The sequence below is a fragment of the Cucurbita moschata genome, unplaced genomic scaffold (assembly GCF_002738365.1).
Source record: "Cucurbita moschata cultivar Rifu unplaced genomic scaffold, Cmos_1.0 Cmo_Scf00001, whole genome shotgun sequence".
Taxonomy (NCBI): Eukaryota; Viridiplantae; Streptophyta; class Magnoliopsida; order Cucurbitales; family Cucurbitaceae; genus Cucurbita; species Cucurbita moschata.
The window spans coordinates 1,925,038-1,947,749 of record NW_019268517.1 but is presented as its reverse complement, the minus strand read 5'-3'; the positions used below and the strand labels follow the sequence as shown (position 1 = coordinate 1,947,749).

Below are 22,712 nucleotides of genomic sequence, written 5' to 3'. Positions count from 1 at the left end.
AAAACTTATAAAATACATTAAAAAGTTTAGCGTATTCATGAGTCTGTCAGAATAGTAATAACTTACTAGAACAATTTTATCGTTAAAAAGTTTATTAAAATTGAATAAAATTTTTTAATATAGCATTGATAAATTAGGGCTAAATTTATTTATATACTATAAAAACTATTTTTTATTTTGATTTGATTAAATATATATAACCTAAATTATAATAAAATTGGCCGAAAATGCTCTTAGATCCACTCCGAGAGCCTGTTGGGCCCTTCAGAAGGAAAGAGCCCAACGCGCACTTGCATGCTCTAAAATTGTCCCACATCGAAAAAGTGTAGGAAGAGGAGAGGTCGGAAGCAGTATATAAAGGAAGGAACTACAACCGATGCAACATACTTACCTGGACGGGGTCAATGGGTGATCATGAAGACTCATGGCCTAGGTTGGTGACCTCCATTGCACTTAGGAGGGGTGCCCGCCTAAGGTCTGCCCAAAGTGGCAGAGCCTACGTCATAATTTGTGGCAGCGGGGGCCTGCGTTCGCGCGGCCCCTTCCCAATGTTCAGTCCAAATGCTTCACGAATTTTACTACCTCGTACGTTGATGCTCGAAGGCTGGATTGTTTGAGATTTGCTTCGGCGCCGCCGCCACTTCTCCGGTTAGTGCAACGACGGCGGCTACGAAGTCTATTAAATGCGCGACTGTTGAAGATGCCTTGCCTTCTCATTTCTTACACCAATAACACATTTTCGACGGTATGATTCATCCTCTGGATTTTTCATTTTCGCTCGTTTTCTAGCTTATCCGCAATTGCAATGTAGTCTCATTCTCTATTTGATTTTTTTCTCTAGATTTTTGCCATTTTCGCCTGTTTTCTCGGCGTTTTTTAGTTCATCTGAAATTTCGCTTTTGTTTCTCTCTAAGAAAAGAGAATTCTCGGTTTGATTATGATGTGTTTTGTATTGGCAGGATTATGTTCCGACTGTTCTTGGCAATTTCAGCGCCGATGTTTTGGTTAATCGGCAGTTCTTAATCAGAGCTTCAAGGACACTGCTGGTGATTTCCATTTCCTCTGCTTCTGATTATCACGCTTTATTTATTCTGTTTTGTTATTAAATTGTAGCGATTTTCTTTTCTGAGATTTCTATCTGTTCATCTGTTTAATCTTAAACCCTAATCGACTCAAATCGCCACTTCCAATGAAGTATGAAAACCTTTAAATCTTGCAAGTGGAGTGACGATTTAGGAGACTTTAGCGAATTACAAGACAAATGAAGTCTTTAAGATCACAGGATCGAATCGAAACCAAACACAAACTATAATCACCATCGGATTGTAGATTATCACCCGAGTTTTCTTGTCGTAGATTTTATTTTTGTTTTATCAACAGGTATAGGATTTGGATATCTGAAAAGGTTATATATCAAGTACTTACAGGAAATGGAGATGGACTTTTAAGTTGAAACTATATTTCAAAAGGTTTCTTCTCAGAATGTGTTCCAAATCTTTCCGGTTTGTAAGCTACTCCATAGATCGTTTCGTTATTGTTCTTCACTTGTTTCTTTTGTCATCGACAATAATCAGTTTATTGTTATAGTTGGAAGGGAAATCCAGTGGAAAAGTAAAGAGCAAGAGTTCTTTTTCTAAAGGCACTCTACATCATTATTGTAACAGCTCAAGTTCACCGCTAGCAGATATTATTCTCTTTGGATTTTTCCTTTTGGGTTTCCCCTCAAAGTTTTTATAATGCGTTTGTTAGGGAGAGATTTCCACGCCCTTATACAAAAATGCTTCGCTCTCCTTTCCAATCGATGTGAGATCTTATAATCCACCCCCCTCTTCAGGGCGGCCCAATGTCGTCACTGGCACTCATTCCTCTCTCCAATCAATGTGAGATCTCACAATTGTCTTTTAGAAATATGTGAATGATGGAAAGCTTGATAGACAATCTTAGCTTGCAAACTGAGTATAGCTCAATTGGTTCAATGCGTATATCCTTGATTAGGAGGTCAAAAGTGCGAATTTCCCCATTCCCATAAGTTGTTCAACTAAAAAAAAGAGAAGTCAACCATAACTACAAAGCCACTAGAACAATGGTTCCTCTTAAGATCCACAATCATCGAGATTGGAGAAAGATTTTAAACTGAAGCCTCCAAACAAGCCATCACCTGAATAAGAACGGGACTACTAGGACGCAATCCAAACTTGGGGACACACTATGCAAGGAGTGTTAGCAATGGCCCCTTGCATAGGCGTCTCTACAATCTTGCTTGGATCAAACTTTAGTCTTTGGTCCATTTTAAATTGGGTACTCCAATCTTTAAGAAGACGATATTGCCACTGTATCAAGTTAAGATAATTTCAACTGTTCAACTAATATGATACCAAAGTGCTGTGTCAATGTTAAACGGATACTTTTACTGGTTAATAAGATTATAACAGCAAAGACCTTTGAGGGCCACCTCCTTGCCTACTCGTTTCTCTAAATGTCTATTGTTCTGTAATTTCTAGGGGAAGGTTATTCTTGAAGCTCCTACTCGTCCCCCACCTGCGCCTACTCTTGTTCCTCAATGTTCTTTGCATTGTGTGATAGTGTTCTGATTGGCAGTCCTATCCTGTTGCTTGGGATGGCCGATCTGATAGACGGCGAACAATTCCTCTTGGACTATCCTGGGGTCGGATCAACACTTGGAGCTATTTCATTTTCATTTTAATCCCAATTTTTGGTTCTGTTACCCATCAATTAAAACTGCTAGAATATATTGCATTCTCTGTGTTATTCACAATATTCCGTTTCTCAAAGTTTTTATGGAAAGTAAGTTTTGTTGTCGAGGATTATTGAGAGGAATAGTTCTAGATTGGCTAATTAAGAGGAAGATTATGAGTTTATAAGTAAGGAACACTATCTCCATTGGTATTAGGTCATTTGGAGAAACCAAAAGTAAAACCACGAGAACTTATGCTCAAAGTAGACAATATTATACCCTTGTGGAGAGTCGTGGTTTCTAACATAGTATCAAAGTCATGTCCTTAACTTAGTCATGCTAATCAAATCCTTAAGTGTCGAACAAAAATGTTGTGAGTCTCGAAGGTGTAGTCAAAAGTGACTCAAGTGTCGAACAAAAATGTTGTGAGTTTCAAAGGTGTAGTCAAAAGTGACTCAAGTGTCAAACAAAACAAAAGGTGTATTTTGTTCAAGTGCTCTAGAGAAGGAGTCGAGCCTTGATTAAGGAGAGGTTGTTCGAGCTCCAGGTGTACTTTGTTCAAGGGAAGGGATTGTTGAGGATTATTGAGAGTAGTCTCACATTGGCTAATTAAGAGGAAAGATCATACTCTAGTAGATATTGTTCTCTTTGAGCTTTCACTTTCATGCTTCCTCTCAAGGTCTTAAAACACGTCTATTAGGAAGAGGTTTCCATACCCCTATAAGGAATGCTTTGTTCTCCTCTCCAACCCATGTGGAATCTCACAATCCACCCCTCTTGGGGGCCCAACGTTCTCGCTGGCACACTGCTCGGTGTCTAGCTCTGATACGATTTGTAACAGTCCAAGCTCACCGCTAGTAAATATTGTCCTCTTTGAACTTTCTCTTTCGGGCTTCCCCTTACAATATTAAAACACGTATGTTAGGAAGAGGTTTTCACACCCTGATAAAAAATACTTTGTTCTCCTCTCCAACTGATGTAGGGATCTCACAAGTATAAAGTCAAACAAATAGATGGTCATTTTGGTTTAGAATAACCGGTTGGTTTCTCGATCAATGTAGGAGATAGAAGTAAGATTTAAGCTATAGATTTTTTAATACCATATTCCAAGAACACCATAATATGCTTGTTTTTGTGGACCTATTACTTTTATTGTACATGACTGACTGCATGGATTAGCTCAATGTACATGCATTAAGTGAATTTGAAGGCTCTTGTGGTCTTCGGTTCTCATGGCTGCCTTTGATGCTGCAATTAAGATGGTTCCTCAACCTCCATAATCAAGAAGCCAAAGAGAAAACATTCCATCTGCAATGCTCTTCGATCAAGTTACTCACCGATCCCGTTTATGTGGATTACTTATATCACTCGGTGTATTTTAACGATTGTCTTATTGTATCTATTGCTGATCATTGATTTCTCTTGTCGTCGAGTCTCGAACATAAGGAGAATCCTTCCTACATTTTGAGAAGTTCTTTGAGGAGACTATCATCACGAGACTAGTGTTTGTGCAAGTACTTGAATTTGTATCTCATGGTTGTTATGGGCATGTGAATCGTTTAATCTACATCCAACGGTTATTAAAGAGTTGTCACAACATTGCTTGCTTGATCAAATAACTTTTCATACATTTTGAATCTCTTGATAACAGTTAACACCATTCAACGAGTTTCTTCTTTTGATGTAAACTTTGATTGTCGATCAATCTTATGAGATCTCACATCGGTTAGAGAGGGGAATGAAACAGTCCTTATAAAGGTGTGGAAAACTATCCATAATAGACACGTTTTAGAATCGTGAGGTTGATAGTGGATACATAATGGGCCAAAACGGACAATATCTGCTAGCGGTAGACTTGGGTTGGTATCAGAGTTAGACATCGAGCGTTGCAACGAGGACGTTGGGCTCCCAATGGGGGGAATTGTGAGATCTCACATCGTGGGGGAGGAGAACAAAGCATTTCTTACAAAGGTACGGAAACCTCTTTCTAATAGACACATTTTAAAACCGTGAACTTAACGACCCAATGGGTCAAAACGGACAATATCTACTAACGGTGGGCTTGAACTGTTATAGATCCTCTCCTATTTCAACTTGTATTATCAAAATAGTCAACGTGATCCCGAGTGCTTCGAGCAGAAGGAACGAAGGAAATAACAAATCAAACGAAATAAACTTCATAGAAAATTATATAGAATGATCCATTATAATTGTTTATGAGTCCCTGCAAAGTTGACTATTAGAATTATTAATCTTTCAAATGCAAAGCCTAGGAAACAAAATTGTGTATTGGAATTAGGGAGGCTTTAAACGAACGACATGTCGGAATCCTCCCTCCCTCTTGCCCAGATCCGTAAATATTGCCACTACAAAGCGTGAAGTGAAAACGTCAACTCCTCCCATTTCAAGCAACCTTAACTATTTATTAAATTTTAAGGGTATATTAATAAAACTATACCGCTCTTTAATTTTTTTTTAAATTTAAATAAATAATATATTTAGATGAAAATAAATAATATTTTTAGTTTGCTAAAATTCTCGTAAATAATCTCTACCATAACATATGTATGTATATTTATTATTTATTTATTTTTACTTTACTATAAAAAAATAAAAATAAATTGTTCTAAGAAATTAAAATAAAATAAACGAAATTAGTGATTTAATCGTCACAATTAATTAAACACTAAATTAATAAATACAAAAAACCATAAATTTTGTAATTTATATTAAAAACTAGAATTTATATTTTTTTTAACTTTTATAAATAAAAAATAATAAATTATTGCCGTCAATATCTGAACAAAAAATTGTATATTTTTTCATTTAGAATTAAAAGTGAAAATTTTAATTTATTTTAAAATTTAATTGTATTATTAAAATATTTAAAAATATTTTTTTAGAGAAAATATAAAATATATTTAAAGGTTGAGAACAAAGCAGCTATTAAGAGTCCATCATCACTCTCCCACTCTGTTCATAAGAGACGAAAAATTTAAGCGAGAGAAGAGACAAAAAGAGCGAGAATGGATTTCCCGCCGATGAAACCTCCTCTCATAACTTATGGATTTCTCATACTGTTCTTGATCGCTTCCTTTCTGTTGATCGTCATTGGTCCTTCTTCTAGTTTGAATCCTCTGGTTTTTTTTCCCACAAGCTTCCAATGCCATCGCTCCACTTCAGTACGCTCTCTCACACTCTCTGAAATTATCTAGGGCTCATCCTTGTTCGACTGCATTGAAATGATTTTTTATTACGATCGATAACAATAATCGCTGATGATTTTTGATTTTTTTGATTTTCAGGTTGAATCGCTCGATTCACGAGACGAACTTGATTTGGTGCTGGAGAAGGCGGCGATGGCGAACAGGACAGTCGTAATCGCGGTGATTAATAAAGCGTATGCGGATCAAGACGTGAAAGACGATACTACGATGTTCGATGTGTTTCTTAGTAGCTTTTGGATGGGAGAAGATACTCGACGATTGCTCGATCATCTTCTTCTCGTCGCTGTCGATCAAACGGCGTATGATCGTTGCCGATTTCAGCGGCTGAATTGCTTCAAATTGGAGACGGAAGGCGTCGATTTCGGTGGAGAGAAGCTTTACATGTCTGACGAATTCATCAAAATGATGTGGAGAAGAACTCTGTTCCTTCTTGAAGTTCTCAAGCGCGGTTACAGTTTCATTTTCACGGTAATCATTTCATCCTTAATTTAATTTCTTCATGAGATTATCGATCGACGTTGATTTCGATCGTATAACTTCAATCCATTAACAATGGAGAGAAATCCTGGAGAAATATTCGCTGGATTATTCACTTCGAGCGTGTGTTCAAACCGCCGAATCGAATAGCTCGGGATTGTGGCTTTCTTTTGAATTAGCAAAATTTTCAAAATCCACTGATTTCTAGAACACATTTGATTTGATTATTTACTTAAAATATCATTTCAAATAATTATCATCGATATCGCAACCATCATTTTCCTCTTTTGCATTCGTTTTATAATTTTCAATTTTTTTTAATCCAATTTCAATTCTAGACGACTTTTTTTTCCATCCATTAGGGATTTTTTTAATCTAATTTTGGTATGTTAGGTTTTTATATGTTTTATTCCCTAAAATACATTGCATTAGTAACGAATAAACCATTTATAATTTCTGATTTTAAATATAGTTTTAAATATATATTGGTCTGATAGATTAACTAAAACTCCATAAAATTTTAAATATTTAATTCGTGTCACAACTAATATTTAATTCCGAAAGAATAAATAATTAATTTTTTTTATATAAAATTAAAATAAATGTGTATATATGATTGTATAATAAGCAAAAATATATTTTTGGGAATATTTTTACTTTGTAGTTAGAAACTAATTAATCAATTATATTTTATTATTATATTTATGACTTGTTTTAAATTATAATAAATTTATTAATTGACCTCTAAAAAAATATATTAAATTATTAAATTATTGTTATTTTTTAATAGTATTTGTGTCATAAATGGAAATATTATTGAATTATAATTATTTTTGAACAGGACACGGATGTAATGTGGCTGAGGGACCCATTTGGAAAGCTGAGCAAGGATGAAACAGAAGATCTTCAAATAAGCACAGATCACTTCAACGGAAATCCATGGTCCTCCGCCAATCCCATCAACACCGGCTTCTACTTCGTCCGATCCAACAACAGAACCATAGCGCTTTTCGATCAATGGTACTCCATGAAGAACACCACCGCCGGCCAAAAGGAACAGGACGTTCTCTTCAATCTCATCCGTGCCGGCATAATCCGGCGGCTCAATCTCAAGGTCAGGTTTCTCAACACTCTCTTTTTCAGTGGGTTTTGTCAGAAGAGTAGAGATTTCAACCAAGTTACCACTGTCCACGCCAATTGCTGTCGGACTATCGTCGCTAAGATTGGTGATCTTCGGGCAACTCTCGGCGATTGGAAACGATTTAGGAAGTCGACCAATGCGTCGGAGATTTTCTGGTGGTCGGATCACATTGGTTGCAAGAATTCTTGGAGACATTGACGGTATAGACACCGAATGTTATTTATTTTTCTTGTTCTAAGAAAGTTTTAGGACGTGGAGGGTAGGATAAAGGGATTTTGGGTTTGTATGATTACTATTTAACTATATTTGTAGATGAAGACCGTACAAAATTTAATCAAGCTTCGAATTATTAATTTCTATAACTTTACTTTTTTTCAATAATTTAATGATTAATATTTTATTACTTTTCGACATTTTTGTAAGAATTAATAATTTTCATACAACTTGGACAACCATAAAAAAGTGCTGAGAGATTAAAAGAAACTAATCTGTATAATAACTGAACCTTAAAAAATTGGATACTGTAACCAATCTTCTGAAATAAATCAGATGTCTAAATTAAATAATCGTTCGTAATTTAGGACATTCGAATCATAACATACATACACCAATGTCGAACAATCCTATGTTTTGTGCATATAAGGAAACCACTCGAATCGAACCAAATTTCACCCAGAAGAGGTTCATGCAACGAACTCTATTTCAATTGTTCAAAATAAACATAATATATACATACATACATCAGCCTACAGATACAAATAAAGCGATGCCAACACAAAAGAAAAAAATTATAGCTTCGAACGATCTCGATGCTGCCAAAACCAAAGCGATGCAACCTCATGCCTAACTACACTAATCAATCAATATCCTGAAACTTTGGAATCAATATAGAAGAGGAAGAAGCCCTAATTTGGTATTTCTCATAGGTGAAATAAAACTCAGCCATCTACCAGTTTCTTGAACAAAATCATTTCACTCCTAATTCTAAATCATATCCTTCTATTTGGGTGCCTGCCATGACCAATAATATCGAATGCCTTAAACCTTACGTCCCGATTAAACCAAAAAAAGAACGAAAATCAGACTTATGTTGCTTCCATCTTCCAAACAAAATGAAAAGGAAACGTGTCGGCCTCACCCTAACCGACCCCGTCCACATCTCAGAGCTAACAACTTGAAAGAACGTAAGAAATGAACTGTCAATTCCAAAAATTGTACCCCACCTAGTCTAAGAAAGAACTAGAATACCAATAAGTTACAATAGATATATTGAATAAAAGTCTCCAAGTCTCTACTTAAGCCAATAAATAAACAGTAACAAATATATGGAGCACTACTCCACTTCAGGGCCTTTCATCAGGACTAGAAAGTATCCAAAAAGCTCAACATTTCTTGCATCAAATAACCACATCCGCTATTTACTTTCATATTAATCATATGTGCCTGTTGCTAACTGTTACCGTAGAGGGTTCCAAGACAACACTGCTCCAATACGTATAATACGAAATCCACTTAACCCCCATATTTGATGTCCGTACTCCAAAACAAAAAGGGGATACAAAACCACCCCACCTTCCACTATTCGGGACGTGTTCTCAAGAGAAAACATACATAAATGCAACTTATGAATATGCACAATCAGGCACGTCTTTCTTCATTTCTGAATACGTCACGAGTTCCCTTACATGGTCCAATTACAAATATCAAAAACCAGCAAGGTCTTAACAACTTAACCAGTATGTTACGTCATTCGATCATACTCTAGAAATAAAGTTTAGAGGCCGGTAATCTTGATAAATTTTCCTTCCCAGAATGGTAGAGGCAGATAATGCAAAAGCTTCCAAACATTGTTCACATCCTACAGGAGCCTCTTTATCATATCAAGTCTGTTCCATAAACAGATAACTTGTGACCATATTGTTCCACTTCCACTAAACACTCTTCTTAGGGGGGAAAAGAAAAGAGAATGGAATCTCCTTCATAGGAAGAAAGAAAAGATCTACAACTTAGAAAAAGAGGGAGGGGAAATAAAAGGAGAAAAGGAAGAAAAAGGAGAAACAGAATTATGGATGAAATGGAACAAAAAAGGTGAAATTTGACTCACATCAGTAGTAAGATCCAGACCCGCCACCATTACCCATATAACTGCTGCCCCCCGCACTGCGCCCATGGTACATTGATGAGTAAGAGCTGCCACCCACCTAGCAAAAACAAAAGACATCTCCTCAAAATGAGAGAAATCAATAACACAAAATGTATGCACAAAATAATAATAATAATAATCATACATTGCTACCACGTGTCATGTAATCACCACCATAGCTGGACGAGTACATTCCACCAACATCACTACTAAAAGAACCTGAAAAATCAATGGAAAATCATAAGCTTACAACAATGTTATACACTTGTCAACCTAGCATCACATGCAACTTCCTCCGTATCCAACAGCCTGCTGGCTGCCACATACACCCCTATTATAAGCCCTGACCTGAGATGGAGCTTCGACCATCATATCCACCAATGTTTGATCTCCCAATCCTATCAACCAGATGACATCTGAGTTACTAAAAATATAAAACTACAAGTCAAAGAATTAGTAAAATGCAATTACATCTTCTCTAATAAAATACTTGATATTTGATTTATCATCTATTCCTCCATCTCTGTGCTCCAAGGATGGGGGGAATTTAACAAACCTGCTGTCGTAGGCATCTCCATATTGAGAAGCACCAGCACCATAATCATAGTCCAAACGACTTCTTGATTGTCGAACACCAGCATCAGCATAAGCTGGAGGCACATCACTCTAAAATTTGGCCAAAAAAGTTAGTTGGGGCATTGTAATGGGAAATCAAATGCAACAAGTACTAAGAAAAGCAAATAATAAATCTTACCAATGAAGAATATGGACGTTTTGATCCAATTAGGGAATCATAATCACGTGCACGAACATCACGGTAGCTTGGAGGAGGGGGTCTCTCAAACCTTCGACCATAATCATCGTCCACATAAGCTCTCCTAGGCACATCTCTCCTAGGTGGATCTGAGAAGGCAGTTGTACGAGAAGAAGCATATTCCTCTCTGTAAGATGCATTTCGATCAGGTACAACCCTGGAGGAATAATCAACAAGTACCCTGCTTCTGGATGGATGCAGCTCCTCATGTCGACCATACTCCCTTTTAAAACTACTCTTTGAGTAAGAAGCAACTGTACAAATAAACCAAAAATTAACAACTTCAAGTTGAATATAGAATTCATCAGTCATTAAAAATGATGCATACCAGGAGGTCCCCTGTCATAAGACCTTGCTACAGGAGCAATAGGTCTTCCTCGTTCTGGCATTGCAATGACAGGACGTCTATCTCTAACCCCACCAGGCCTCTTTACACTGACCGGTGGGAAATGGCTGCCTACACCTCTTACTCGAACTGGAAGACTTTGTGGAGCTGGTCGCCCCCAAGAACCCCTTAATGCTCGTCCAGTTGCATGCCCAGGCCAATAATCTGCACGACTTGCATGTTTTCCTTTACCCCTTTGCAGTGGTCTGGATAATCTAGCCCTTACTTTAGCCTAATAGACATAGAAATTGAAGAAAAAAAAAAAGCATGAGTTGAATTAAGAACAGAAACCTGAGAAGAACCGTAAAAATTAAATCCCATTAGTTCTTCAAGAAACTACACACCTTGTTGTCCCCTTCACCCAGCTCTGCGTTGTTAATACTTTTTGCACAGAAAACTGCAGCATCATGTGTGTCAAATGTAACAAAACCAAAGTCCTTTCTCTTTGCTGAAGGCATATTTCGGGCAAGCTCAATTTTTTCAATCTCCCCATACTTCTTAAGAAGTCCTCGAACAAATACCTCATCCCATGAGCCAGGGAGACTATCAACAAAAACAGTCTTGACCTGTTTGTGTGACACAATAACAATTGCATATCATTGCATTCTAACAGAAACAGTGTGAAAATGATAGCTACATATCAACTACATACGATGACGGATGAAAAGATGAACCAGAATGCATGAAAGACACACATCCAGCCGACTGAACATGAGGAACACTTGCAGAAAAAAATTTACAAAATAATAAACAGGTATTAGACAATAAAATCATATATATTGGAACACAGTAGCTAAACAACGTACATACTAAAAGAAAGAAATGTTGAATACTTCATCAAAAGATAATTTCTGACCTCTACAAGCTTAAAACAGTGTGGGTAGTAACAATAATTTAATTCCAATAGGTTAATTCACCAGAAAAATTAATTACACAGCACTTCAATTGAATAATGTCAAATAGTTATCTCAATGCTAACCTGGGCCATAATTTCATCACCAGGATCTATAAAAGAATCTGCAAAAGACACTTTGGCAGGTCTATCGACTCCAAATACAACATCCCTTTTTTGAAGACGCTTGAAGGCATCCATGGCATCTAAGCGAGATGAAAATTCCAAAAAAGCAAATCCACGATTTAATCCTTCATTATTACTATCTTCTACCAAAGTCAGATCCTCAACATTATCAACTCCATAATGTTTCAACTTCTCCTTCAGCTGGATCCATATATAGGAATATCATAGTGTCAGGAAATTTACAACTCGTGTACAAAAAAAAAACTCACTGATCAATAGAATGTGAAAAATCCACAACTTACAACATCCTTTTTCCATGTCTTGCATATGTTACCAAGAAAAAGGGTGTCACTGTCTTGACTTGGAGTCACACCACATTGTTTCCCATTAATCTGGAATTTCATTAATTTAAATAAAATAAGCTGGAGGTGGTATATCAAAGTCTTATCAATTTCATCATCCTAAAAAAAGAGGAAATGATTAAAGGGCCAAAATTACCACTGGATTCTTTAGCTCTGACACAGCACGTTTTGCCTCTTCAACTGTAGCAAAACGTAAAAATGCAAAACCTTTATTCTTCTTCGTCTGAGGGTTCATCATTAGCCTGACTTCAGTAACTTCACCAACTGCACTGAAAACTTTCTTTAAATCCTCCTCCTTTACATCCTTGTCCAAGCCCCCAACAAACACTTCAAATTCTTTGCGCTTACGCCTCTCCTCTACAACTTCATGATGCTCATCCTCATCAGCATCAACCATGCCAGCATGCTCATGGCCTTCAGCAACTTGCTGATCATCCTCCTCTCCCTCATGATCCTCCTGAACATCCTCAACATCATCTACCCCCATAACACCCTCCCCATCGCCCACATTGTCCTCAGGTTCACCCTCTCCATATACCATGTCCTGAACATCCGCTTGTCCAATTTCTTTTTCATCAAACTCCTCCTCAGGTTCTGATTCAGGATCATTGTCTTCAAGATCCAAGCGTTCATCCTTTCCAAATTCTTCATCCTTTACTTCTTCTGAAACGAGATGTACATTGAAGATCTATCCCGGTCAACAACTCACTCAAGTAATACACTGGATACATTAAAAATTAAAACCCAAAGCATAGCTAAACTTGGCATCTAAATATGTCCAGCTTCTAGACAAGCATACCCACACTCACTATACCAATACAACCTCAGTAATATGAGCTAAGGTAAAGAGGGTAAAAAAATAATTAGATTGTACCCAAGTACGCACTGCTCTAAGACAATCGAGAGCATCACATATCTAACCTCAAAAGAAAATTTTACAAAAAAAATCACAGATAAACTAGAACTTTTTTCGTCATGTAATTACATCCATCTATTTCAGGATCTTGAGAAAAAAAAAAGACAGTGAAAAATATAATGCAAAAGGCAAGGTCATGTCTCAAGTACGAACTACACTTATCAGTCACGAATTCCACCGTCGAATACCAGACAAATAGAATTAGTATTTACCCATCAATTAGAATTAGTATTCTTGCCCTAATGGAGACGTCTCGAATTTGGAAGATAATACTTACTTTTAGGAGGAACCAAGGGTTTAGAATCCGATCCGACTTCGTGCGAAGGTTCGACCTCCTCAACGTCTATGGCAACAGGTGGCTTCTCCTCGACAACTACCAGATTATTCAGAATGACTGGCTCATCTTCGACAACTACCGGCATATTCGGAATGACTGGCTCGTCTTCGACAACAGGGCTTTTTTCCTGCACCGTTACTTCCTCGGGAATCTCCTTGGTTTCCACCTCAACCACCGAGACCTCCTCGACCTTCACCGTCTCTTCGGCAACCTCCCGTTCCGGCGGCTGTTGTTTCTTATTCGGTGTCCCTCTTGTGACCCTTCCACCTCTCTTCGATCCGGCTGATGCCGCCCCTCTCTTTACCGTCCTTGGAGGCATCTCAACAACTTCAAAGGATCTGAAGCGTTGACGAAGAAACAACCCTAGAAAATCTGAGAGTTGCAAATCAGGTGGTGGAAATACGAAATTTTTTTCGGAAAAACGAGCGATTAGAGAAGAAATTGATATTCGAAAGAAAAAACGAAACCCTAGAAGATGGATAGAAAATTGAGAATATGTAGACCGGTGAAAAATTAGAAACCCTAATAAGGAGGACGTGACTTAAAAGCCAAAAAGGTACTACTCGTCTGTCACTCGGACCATGTGCTTCCCGTGTGGACCTTTTTCTCACCGTCTGATAGCGCGCGTGAAGCGCGTATGATACAATGCGTTACCCTTGCTTCTCTCGGATGATATTTGCTTTTTTTTCCGAAGTATTTTCTTTATTTATGAAAATAAAATATATATATCAATTTTATTTCATAAATTATTAAATTGCTCCTTATTTCAATTATCTCCACATATATTTAAAATATTTTATATTATCCATTAAATAAATAATAATTTATATGTACACTGAAAAACAAGATTGATTCTTTTTTTAATTTATCAAAATTTAAATATATATTTTATTCAACATATCTAATAAATTAAATATATTTATATTTACGGTATCAAACATATTAAATATAATTTTTTAAATTAAATATACTGTTGTCTATATTATAATATATTAATTTAATATGATTTTATCATTTATTGTTTCCTATTTATGTATAATCATATCTAAGCAAAACGTATATTTTAAAATTAAAAATAAATTTGATGTAACCCATAAACAAATCTAATTTAAAAATATAACTTGGGTTGGGTTAGGTTGACGGCGTTACTCGGGACATCAAAAACTCAGGTTGGGTTAGGTTGATAGCGTTACTCGGGACATCGAATTTTTTTTGTATACCCTTACTTGCCAACTTCGTAATTTTTCACTCATATTATGTATTGCATAACGCGAATAAAATTAACAAAATTTTCAACACAAGCATAGATTATATATTTCAACCATTTTCATAATTTAATTAATTAGTGAAATTATATATTTCAACCATTTTCATAATTTAATTAATTAGTGAAAAAGTGTGTATTACTTTAATTAAGTTACAATTGTCACTTTATTAAATTATTAAATTAGCCCAAAAGCAATTGTAGTAGAATATCCGGTGAATCTATATTGGAACGATAATGATATCCTTTTCAAAATTTTAATCATAACAAATTAAAATTAAATTGGTAGAAAAAAGATTTCAAACACTACTACAAAAGTATGTCAATCATTTGTCGTACTCTATGTCACAAACGCACTCTTGCTGCAGCGAAACAACGATTGTGTGGCACTACAGTTGAACATGCATGATCGAGACATCCAACATATGCAACATGCTTTGGACAAGCATGACCGTGACACTCTGCCCGCTATAACATATATAAGAAGAAGAAAAAAAGACCGGAGAAGAATAATTGTTTGACTTTGGCATATGAGGTGACGGGTTTGGCTAAGTAACATAATGATAAGGTAGAATGACAGTGTGACCCCGTGTTAGGTCAGGGGAGCGGCAAGCAATGCGAAACTATTTAACTTTGGCATATGAGGTGACGGGTTTGGCTAAGTAACATAATGAAAATGGATCAGCTGCAAATCATAGAATGACGGTGCGACCCGGGCGAGCAACGAGCAACACGAAACTCTTATTACTAATGGGGCTTTCCAACAAAGAAAATCCAAAGACCAACGTTCAAAAAGAAGGCACTTTCTACCCTCCTAACTTCCTAAAACCACTATGAATCCAATGAATTGGCTCATAAACTGTCTCCCAACAAAAGGGTTTCAAACAGGCTTTCATTCTATCAATGGCCATGAACACAAACGCAGAGAAATCCAAAAGAAACTGCCCTTTTCTTGAATCAAAATGGTCACAATCCATCAATTAAAGCAGCAGAAGCTTCACAATTCAAGACAGACCACTCAGCATCACAAAAGCTTAAAGAAAAAGGCAAATCTATAGCCATTGACAGATTATTTCAACACATTTTGAAGTTCCCTTTTCGCCATGGATGGAAAAAGCTAGAAATTGCAGCAAAATCAGAAGATTCAGAGAGAACAACACAGAGGTAGAAGCTTTATCTTCATGCTAAACTTGCAGAGAACAAACAAACTCAATAATTTACCTCTATATGTGAGAATTTACCTAAGTTTTTATGGCTACATTGATTAGACAATCTAGCTAATCCAGTCAAAGATGAGGAAAAAACAATGTAAAAGAAGAAAAAAGTAGGATGAACATGAGAAATGACTAGAAAAGGTACCTAAACTAAGATCATTTTCGACTTACAGAACCTGAAAATCTCTGCAGCATGTCATCATTTGAGATGAATGATGAAAACCCATTTGGAATTGAAGCTAATTTGAGCTCAAGAATGGCGATGGAATGAACAGGGGGCAGCCATTTTAGGACCCTGGAGAAGGAATTCTCTTGATCTTCTTCTTGTTCTCTGAAACTGCCTTGGCAAAAGCCTCCACGATCCGCTGCTGTGAATCCAGAATCATCTCTGTTCGTTTGATCTCCATATCCATTCTCATGGCTTCGATTTCTCTGGCCATTTCCATCTTCATCCGCTCCATTCTTACAAACCCATCTCCCAGAGTTTTAATGGCGGACACCATCTCTGTAACTGGATCTCGTTCCCTTTCCCTCTCCCCTCTCTTCCCCGTCGCCGGCCTCACCGGATTCGACTCCCTCACGACTCTGGTTCCGAAATTAACAGCTGCAGGGTTCATGTTCGTCCCAGAGTTTGGATGCGAGTTAGGGTTAGGGTTCATCTTGTGTTCCGCTTTCGGATAATTTTTCAACCCTGGTTGCGCTATACTCACACCTGTTGGAATTCGAATCCGAAACCCTCCGGCAGCGGTTCCATCTCCGCCATTACCACCGCCACCAGTGTTACTTCCCCCACTGGTAATTCCATTTCCGTACAATTTCCTCACACTCCGAGCCGCAGAAGCCCCAGCGTTCCTAAACTCCTCGTACAGTTCTTGATCGTCTTCCTCATCTTCATCATCCTCCTCCCCACCGGTATCCGACTCATCCGGCTTCGCCGACGGGCCCTTCTCCATAGCATCCATCTGCTTGAAATGAACCCAAGATGATGTAAATCGCGAAAGCGGCATAGACCTGGCCCGCTGAAGCTCAGTCCGGTACCGCTTCCGGAGCTTCTCCATCTTATGACGGCACTGTACGGCGGTCTTCGGCGGCGACGCGTTAGGACATCTATGAGAAACGGAATCAGCAACCTCCTGCCAGTGAGTGGCTTTGAGATTCCCGCGACGTAGAGAATACCACTTGTCGCGATACGAATCGATGAGAGCAATCGTCTCATCGTGAGTCCAGCAGGGAGGCGGAAGACGGCGAGATGACGCCGAGGCTACGGGCTGAGGCGGCGGATTCGATGGAGGAGGCAAAGGGGTAGAAATCGGCAGCGGCTGAAGGGGATTGGAAGGAGGAGATCCGTCGTTCGGCGACGAGGGAGAATCCATAGCAGAGGAAACCATTAACGACGGAGGAAACAACGATGAGAAATCTGGGGAAAACCCAGGAGATAAATGAAGGAAGGAAGGGAGATCTGAGGGAGCGGCGGAGAGAGAGAGAGAGAAGGGGAGGATTTTGATGTGGCCACCGCTAGGGGGGGAGGGCTAGGGTGCGCCGGGGGAGGGGCGTGATAAAGTGCGCGGGGGGCGTAGGGGAGGAAGGGTGACATGGCCGAACGCGATTGGGCGGTGAGCGAAGGGGATGGTGGAGGTGTGGGAGGGACAGGTAAGCCGCCGCCCCGGGTGGGTGGGGTGGAGTGGTGGATGGCGTTGGCGTTGGCGTGGGGAGTGGGGTTTTTTTTTTTCTTTTTCTTTTTTTTTATTAAACGTGGATTTCGATTTTGACTTGCGGGAGCAAATTTGAGGATTTTTAGACTTTAAGGGTAGGTTTATTTTTTATTATTATTTCTTTATTTTTTTTTATTTTTTATTTTTTTTTTTTTAACTTTTTGGTGTGTTATTTGGGCTCTGGGTTTTTTTAGGGGAAAAAAATTAAAAATTGATTATTTTATAAATAATTTTAATTTCTTCCATTTTATGGTTCGGCTACGTGGGTTACCAATCTAATCGACCTGAAATTTGGTTAACCAAACTCAGCTCGTGTACACTCTAATCATTCTACAATTTTGAACTCACTCCAGACCGAGACCCAAATGGTGATCTCTCATAGCGAATTAAAGTGAATGACATTGAAGTGAAGAACGCTTGTCTGACCATTCTCGATATTTTTATTTAGATTGTCCATTTCTTCAATAAGATGGTATCTTTATGCAAACGACCCTTCCTTTTTCTCTCAAGATACATTTACAGCTACTAAATGAGAGACTCGATGAGTCTCGTTTAACGAGTTTTCTCAAAACTAGTTAATCGTGCATGATTGAGTCGATACAGTTGTGCAACTTAATCTCTGATTAACAACATAGTGTCGTATTAGGGTTAAATCAAGAGCGTTTAGGAATCTTAGATGCAAAATCAAGAGTCCAATGACATCGTTATAATCAAGTTTGACGAATGAATAAAAACAGCTGACACGGTTATAATTTACCCTTCTCGTTCAATTAGTTGTTTAGGGTAAAAGCACGGGAAAGCTAAAGACAACAAGCACAGTTGAAAATTGTTCAAAGAACCGTAAAAAAACTTGTCAACGTCCACTTAGACAATTATTTGACAAAAAATGTACATGATTGATTAAGAAGTCAACCATTATAATTAGAGATGTTCATTTAATACGCACCGGACCTGCCTAAACTAGATAAGGAATTTTGTTTAATTACGAGAAAGTTAGAAAAATCAAGTTTTGAAGGACTCAAATGAAATTAAAATTAAATATAAATTAATAAAATAGAAAAAGACAAAAAGGACTTGAATGAAATTAAAAAAAAAATATATTTTTTATTTTTTTATTTTAGAAAATAATTTGTTAAAAAAAGAGAGAGAAAAAAAACTAGGCAAGAAGCGGGTGGAGCGAAGTCAATCTCGAAGAACCTCACCTGTCGATTACTCACCAAAAGCTCACCTTCCTCTGCGTAATCTTCATCTCTAAATCTCCTTTTCAGCACCACTTTCGGTGATCGATTCACATCCTGATCCGCCGTTGTTCACCGTTAATGGAGGCAGCTGCTGGCGGCGGAGGCACTGGCGGTGCTGGTCCAGCGCCGTTTCTCATCAAGACCTACGATATGGTCGATGAATCTGCCACCGACGAGATCGTCTCGTGGACTTCTTCGAAGAAGAGCTTTGTGGTTTGGAATCCCCCTGAATTCGCTCGCCTTCTTCTTCCTACGTTTTTCAAGCACAACAACTTCTCCAGCTTCATTCGGCAGCTTAATACCTATGTAAGTTACTGGAGATTCCTCTTCCGTTTACTTCTTAGTTTTGATTTTTCGCGTTTCGGTGATTTGATTTTGTTCCTCTTGTTAACTGGCTATGGAGTAGTTCCTTATCGTGTAATCATGACTTCAGTTACTGTTTTTTTCTCTCTCTCTCTCATTTACATAGTATGCATATTCGTTTCAGCAATTCTTAATGTTTCCATATTTATGAGCTTCAATTGCTGTAACTCGTAGGGATTTAACTGTGTCATAAACTAAATTTGGTCTGTTTATGCTAATCTAGTATGCAATCTCCTAGCTTCGAGATTCTTATATCTTCGACTTCTTAGAACTGTTTTCTGCGTGGAATTTTCTACGCTCTCTCTCTAGTTGAGCAACCTACTTGAAAATAATTTTCTCTTCTCCTTGCAATTCCAATTTATTAATACGTGATTCTTGAACTCATAAAAGAATCGTCCCTTGGCTGGAAGTAGTTTGAAGGGTTCCTTTATGGTTTGCTTACCGCCGTATGAATCATTTATGTGCTTGTATGATCTTTCCATCTATCATGCTAGAATCTCTTGAATAATTGTTGCTGTTCACCTCATTTTATAAGAAAACTAAATCACTCTTTCGTTTTGAAAAATTGAAGTGATTACGGCATTAAAAAGTTGCTTAAACATGCAATTTTTGAACATTTTGTTTGCAGGGGTTTAAGAAGATTGATTCTGAGAGGTGGGAATTTGCAAATGATGATTTCATAAAGGATCAAAAGCATCTGCTGAAGAACATCCACCGTCGAAAACCAATTCATAGTCACAGTACTCCTCCAGGATCTCTTGGAGATCCAGAAAGAGCTGCTTTTGAAGATGAAATAGATAGGCTATCCCGTAAAAAAACTACACTTGAAGCCGATATCTCTAGGTTCAAACAGCAAAAATCGACTGCTAAAATTCAGTTGCAGGATCTAACGGTGAAGGTGGAAAGCATGGAAAAAAGGCAGAAGAATTTATTGGCGTTTTTAGAAAAGGCTGTTCAGAACCCTTCTTTCGTTGAGCATCTTGCTCGGAGAGTCGAGTCTATGGACTTTACAGCATTTAACAAAAAGAGACGATTGCCTTCAGCTGATCATTCACAGCCAGTCCTTGAAAATAGTTTTTTGGATAACCATAGCAGTTCCAGATCTGGGTCTGGGAATATTTTTCATCAAGATTTCTCACATAAGACGAGATTAGAAACTTCGAGCGTATCGGATATTAACTTACTTTCATGTAGCACTCAGAGTTCAAATGAAGGAGGGGGAAGTTCACAAAGAAACATGTCAAAACTTGACACTAGAGGTGTCCAAGAAAGTCATCATTTTGCAGCTGAAACATTAGATCTTTCAGACACTGGGACATCATTTGTATTGAAGAGGGATTCATCTTTGTCGGGGAAATCGCCTAACGACGAGAGTCCATGTCTGCACTCACTGCAACCAAATGTTAGTTCCAAAGAAGATGGAGAGAGTCACATTTCCTGTCATTTAAATCTCACTCTTGCATCTTCTTCCCTGCGAGTCAACGACGCTGATTGTTCGGTTAGAATGCCACAACTGAGTCAGAATCTTCGAAAATCCTCAGGTTCGAAAGTAAATTCAAATGGAAAAGAATCAGACATGAGACTGTTCACTAAAAACATAAATCTCGATGAGGGAACCACTACGCTTTGTCTCAAAGAGACCTCAAGTAACAATCATGGACCTCCAGCCAACCCCGTAAGAGTCAATGATGTTTTCTGGGAACAGTTTCTTACCGAAAGACCAGGTTGTCCCGAAAGTGAAGAGGCAAGTTCTAATTACAGGGAAAATCTATACAAGGAGCCAGACGACGGGAGATCGGGCCTATCACTTTAACCAGAGAGGTAATTCCAAAGCTTTTCTCACAGTTTATTTAGATTTCTCTTTCTAATTTAGACATTCAGTTATACAATAAGTGAATTCTGAAATAGGATTTGCAGTTTCTTTTTATAGTCACTATGTGATTTGTCGAGTTACTCGTATGTCGTTACAACGAGTTCTTCCTTGTACATTACAACAGTGTATAATGTTATTCATTCATGAACGATTAGCTAGTTAAATCTACACCTTATTAAAGATCTTATCTTACCATGAATACTTCATCTGTGCTTGATGGAAATATTGCTAATGAACACACTCATAAATGAATTTATGCTGAGTTGCTTCTCCATTTGGGCATGGAGAGTGCATTGTCTATTGAATAAATTGTCTTTGAGCCTTGTCTTTGTTCATTTACTTTTTAGATATCTGTGAAGTAAAACTCATGAAACTCGTGCAGTATTAAATCTTGAATAGGTGGCTACACGACTCGAGTCCATTTTCTCTAGATCTTTCTCTATTTACATCTACACTCATGTACCATTAGATCAACCTCGGGTAGTTTTTTTTGTCTTTGCTCATTCTAGTTCTGTTTCTTTATCGAATAAAACATACTATTACTTAGTTCATTACGAATCTATTCAACTTGATGAATGATAGGAGGGCGGTGTTTATTTCTATTATCGTGAATACAACTATAGAAATTTATATACTCAAGTTGTTAGGATCAGCAACATGTTAGAATTTGATAGAATTTCAATATGATCAATTACCAATATTGAAAATATTTTATGGATAATTCAATTTTAATTTCTCCTGTGGTTGTGATTGATTACAGCTGCCTGTTTATGAACCAAATGGGAAACAGCCACAGGTTGAAAATGATAGCTGACCCTACCAAAAGAGAAACAAACTCCAATCCCTGCACCTGTTCTTCCTGTGAGTTATGCTATGTTTCTATACAAATTGGATTCTTTTTTGTTTTGTTTAAATATTTTTTTAATTATAATTGGGGGAAAAAAATGAAGAGACTATGAACTCTTTCTTGTTCTATGGGGTATGTGTTTTAAGAGAGAAATATGAAGGATTGGGCCATTGGTTTTGTATGACTAAAAGTGCTTTTTAGAGGGGAATATATTGTATGGATCGAACAAAACGTGGTTTGGATAGATTTCTTTTATAAGAATAAGTTCCAACGGCTCGAGTTTATCTTAATATAGCTACGACAACAAATGTATATATCAAGATTCTTTTTCGGTTTTAATTGATGTGAAGTTATATTAAAACTTGTAAGTATTGTATTTGATTTTGGGTATCATCTCGGGTAAGAAGTGTGACACCCGAGTAAAGAGGGTACATGAATGAACCAATGCCTCATCATCTGACTGAGAGCGATCTTAAGAATAAGATGACTAAGAAAGACTGTAATAATCCAGAGTTATTATCCATACAAACAATGTGCATTTTTCTTTTTGGCCGTTAAAACACAAAAATTCTAACGTGTGGGTGATGACAAAACATGTTGAAAAGATTTAAGTTAGTTTGTGTGGATAGTTTTCACTTTTAGAAACAAGAAGTAACGTGACCATCTAAGGACGAACCAAAGCT

At 37.5% G+C, this 22,712-nt stretch overlaps 5 protein-coding genes and 1 non-coding gene across 12 annotated transcripts; 4 read left to right on the top strand and 2 right to left on the bottom strand.

Moving 5' to 3' along the window:
- The first annotated feature begins 383 nt into the window (after window positions 1–383).
- Window positions 384–545, top strand: LOC111454669. The gene has a single exon (XR_002712475.1). It is a non-coding gene; the product is annotated as a U1 spliceosomal RNA (small nuclear RNA).
- LOC111458545 lies at window positions 400–4,555 on the top strand. Of its 4 annotated transcripts, none has more exons than XR_002713155.1 (3): window positions 400–745; window positions 960–1,046; window positions 4,347–4,555. XR_002713155.1 is itself a non-coding variant. In XM_023101322.1 (3 exons), exons 1-3 carry the CDS (start codon window positions 701–703, stop codon window positions 4,109–4,111), a joined length of 369 nt encoding a protein of 122 aa, XP_022957090.1. In that variant the 5' UTR covers window positions 400–700; the 3' UTR covers window positions 4,112–4,280. The 4 variants fall into 4 exon arrangements, 1 of the variants encoding a protein (XP_022957090.1); XR_002713163.1 differs by lacking the exon at window positions 4,347–4,555 and adding an exon at window positions 2,502–2,905; XR_002713170.1 differs by lacking the exon at window positions 4,347–4,555 and adding an exon at window positions 1,381–2,495.
- Window positions 4,556–5,659: 1,104 nt separating this feature from the next.
- Window positions 5,660–7,887, top strand: LOC111458471 (uncharacterized protein At1g28695-like). The gene is made up of 3 exons (XM_023101204.1): window positions 5,660–5,877; window positions 6,001–6,390; window positions 7,241–7,887. Exons 1-3 carry the CDS (start codon window positions 5,722–5,724, stop codon window positions 7,736–7,738), a joined length of 1,044 nt encoding a protein of 347 aa, XP_022956972.1. The 5' UTR covers window positions 5,660–5,721; the 3' UTR covers window positions 7,739–7,887.
- A 335-nt stretch (window positions 7,888–8,222) lies between these two features.
- LOC111458188 (nucleolin-like) lies at window positions 8,223–14,039 on the bottom strand. 4 transcript variants are annotated; one of them, XM_023100883.1, is made up of 12 exons: window positions 13,456–14,039; window positions 12,399–12,925; window positions 12,203–12,292; window positions 11,862–12,101; window positions 11,227–11,448; window positions 10,826–11,114; window positions 10,438–10,751; window positions 10,240–10,349; window positions 10,032–10,081; window positions 9,829–9,902; window positions 9,641–9,741; window positions 8,223–9,515 (listed from the first exon to the last, which is right to left on the bottom strand). In XM_023100883.1, the coding sequence occupies exons 1-11, from the start codon at window positions 13,832–13,834 to the stop codon at window positions 9,646–9,648; spliced, it is 2,391 nt and encodes a 796-aa protein (XP_022956651.1). In that variant the 5' UTR covers window positions 13,835–14,039; the 3' UTR covers window positions 8,223–9,515; window positions 9,641–9,645. The 4 variants fall into 4 exon arrangements, with proteins under 4 accessions (XP_022956651.1, XP_022956733.1, XP_022956574.1 ...); XM_023100965.1 differs by having other exon boundaries at window positions 8,223–9,426; XM_023100806.1 differs by having other exon boundaries at window positions 8,223–9,514; window positions 9,645–9,741.
- A 1,531-nt stretch (window positions 14,040–15,570) lies between these two features.
- Window positions 15,571–17,716, bottom strand: LOC111458398 (trihelix transcription factor ASIL2-like). The gene has a single exon (XM_023101083.1). The coding sequence runs from the start codon at window positions 17,379–17,381 to the stop codon at window positions 16,281–16,283; it is 1,101 nt and encodes a 366-aa protein (XP_022956851.1). The 5' UTR covers window positions 17,382–17,716; the 3' UTR covers window positions 15,571–16,280.
- A 1,129-nt stretch (window positions 17,717–18,845) lies between these two features.
- Window positions 18,846–22,319, top strand: LOC111452123 (heat stress transcription factor A-5-like). The gene is made up of 3 exons (XM_023092674.1): window positions 18,846–19,252; window positions 19,938–21,130; window positions 21,943–22,319. The coding sequence occupies exons 1-2, from the start codon at window positions 19,025–19,027 to the stop codon at window positions 21,120–21,122; spliced, it is 1,413 nt and encodes a 470-aa protein (XP_022948442.1). The 5' UTR covers window positions 18,846–19,024; the 3' UTR covers window positions 21,123–21,130; window positions 21,943–22,319.
- Window positions 22,320–22,712: the final 393 nt, after the last annotated feature.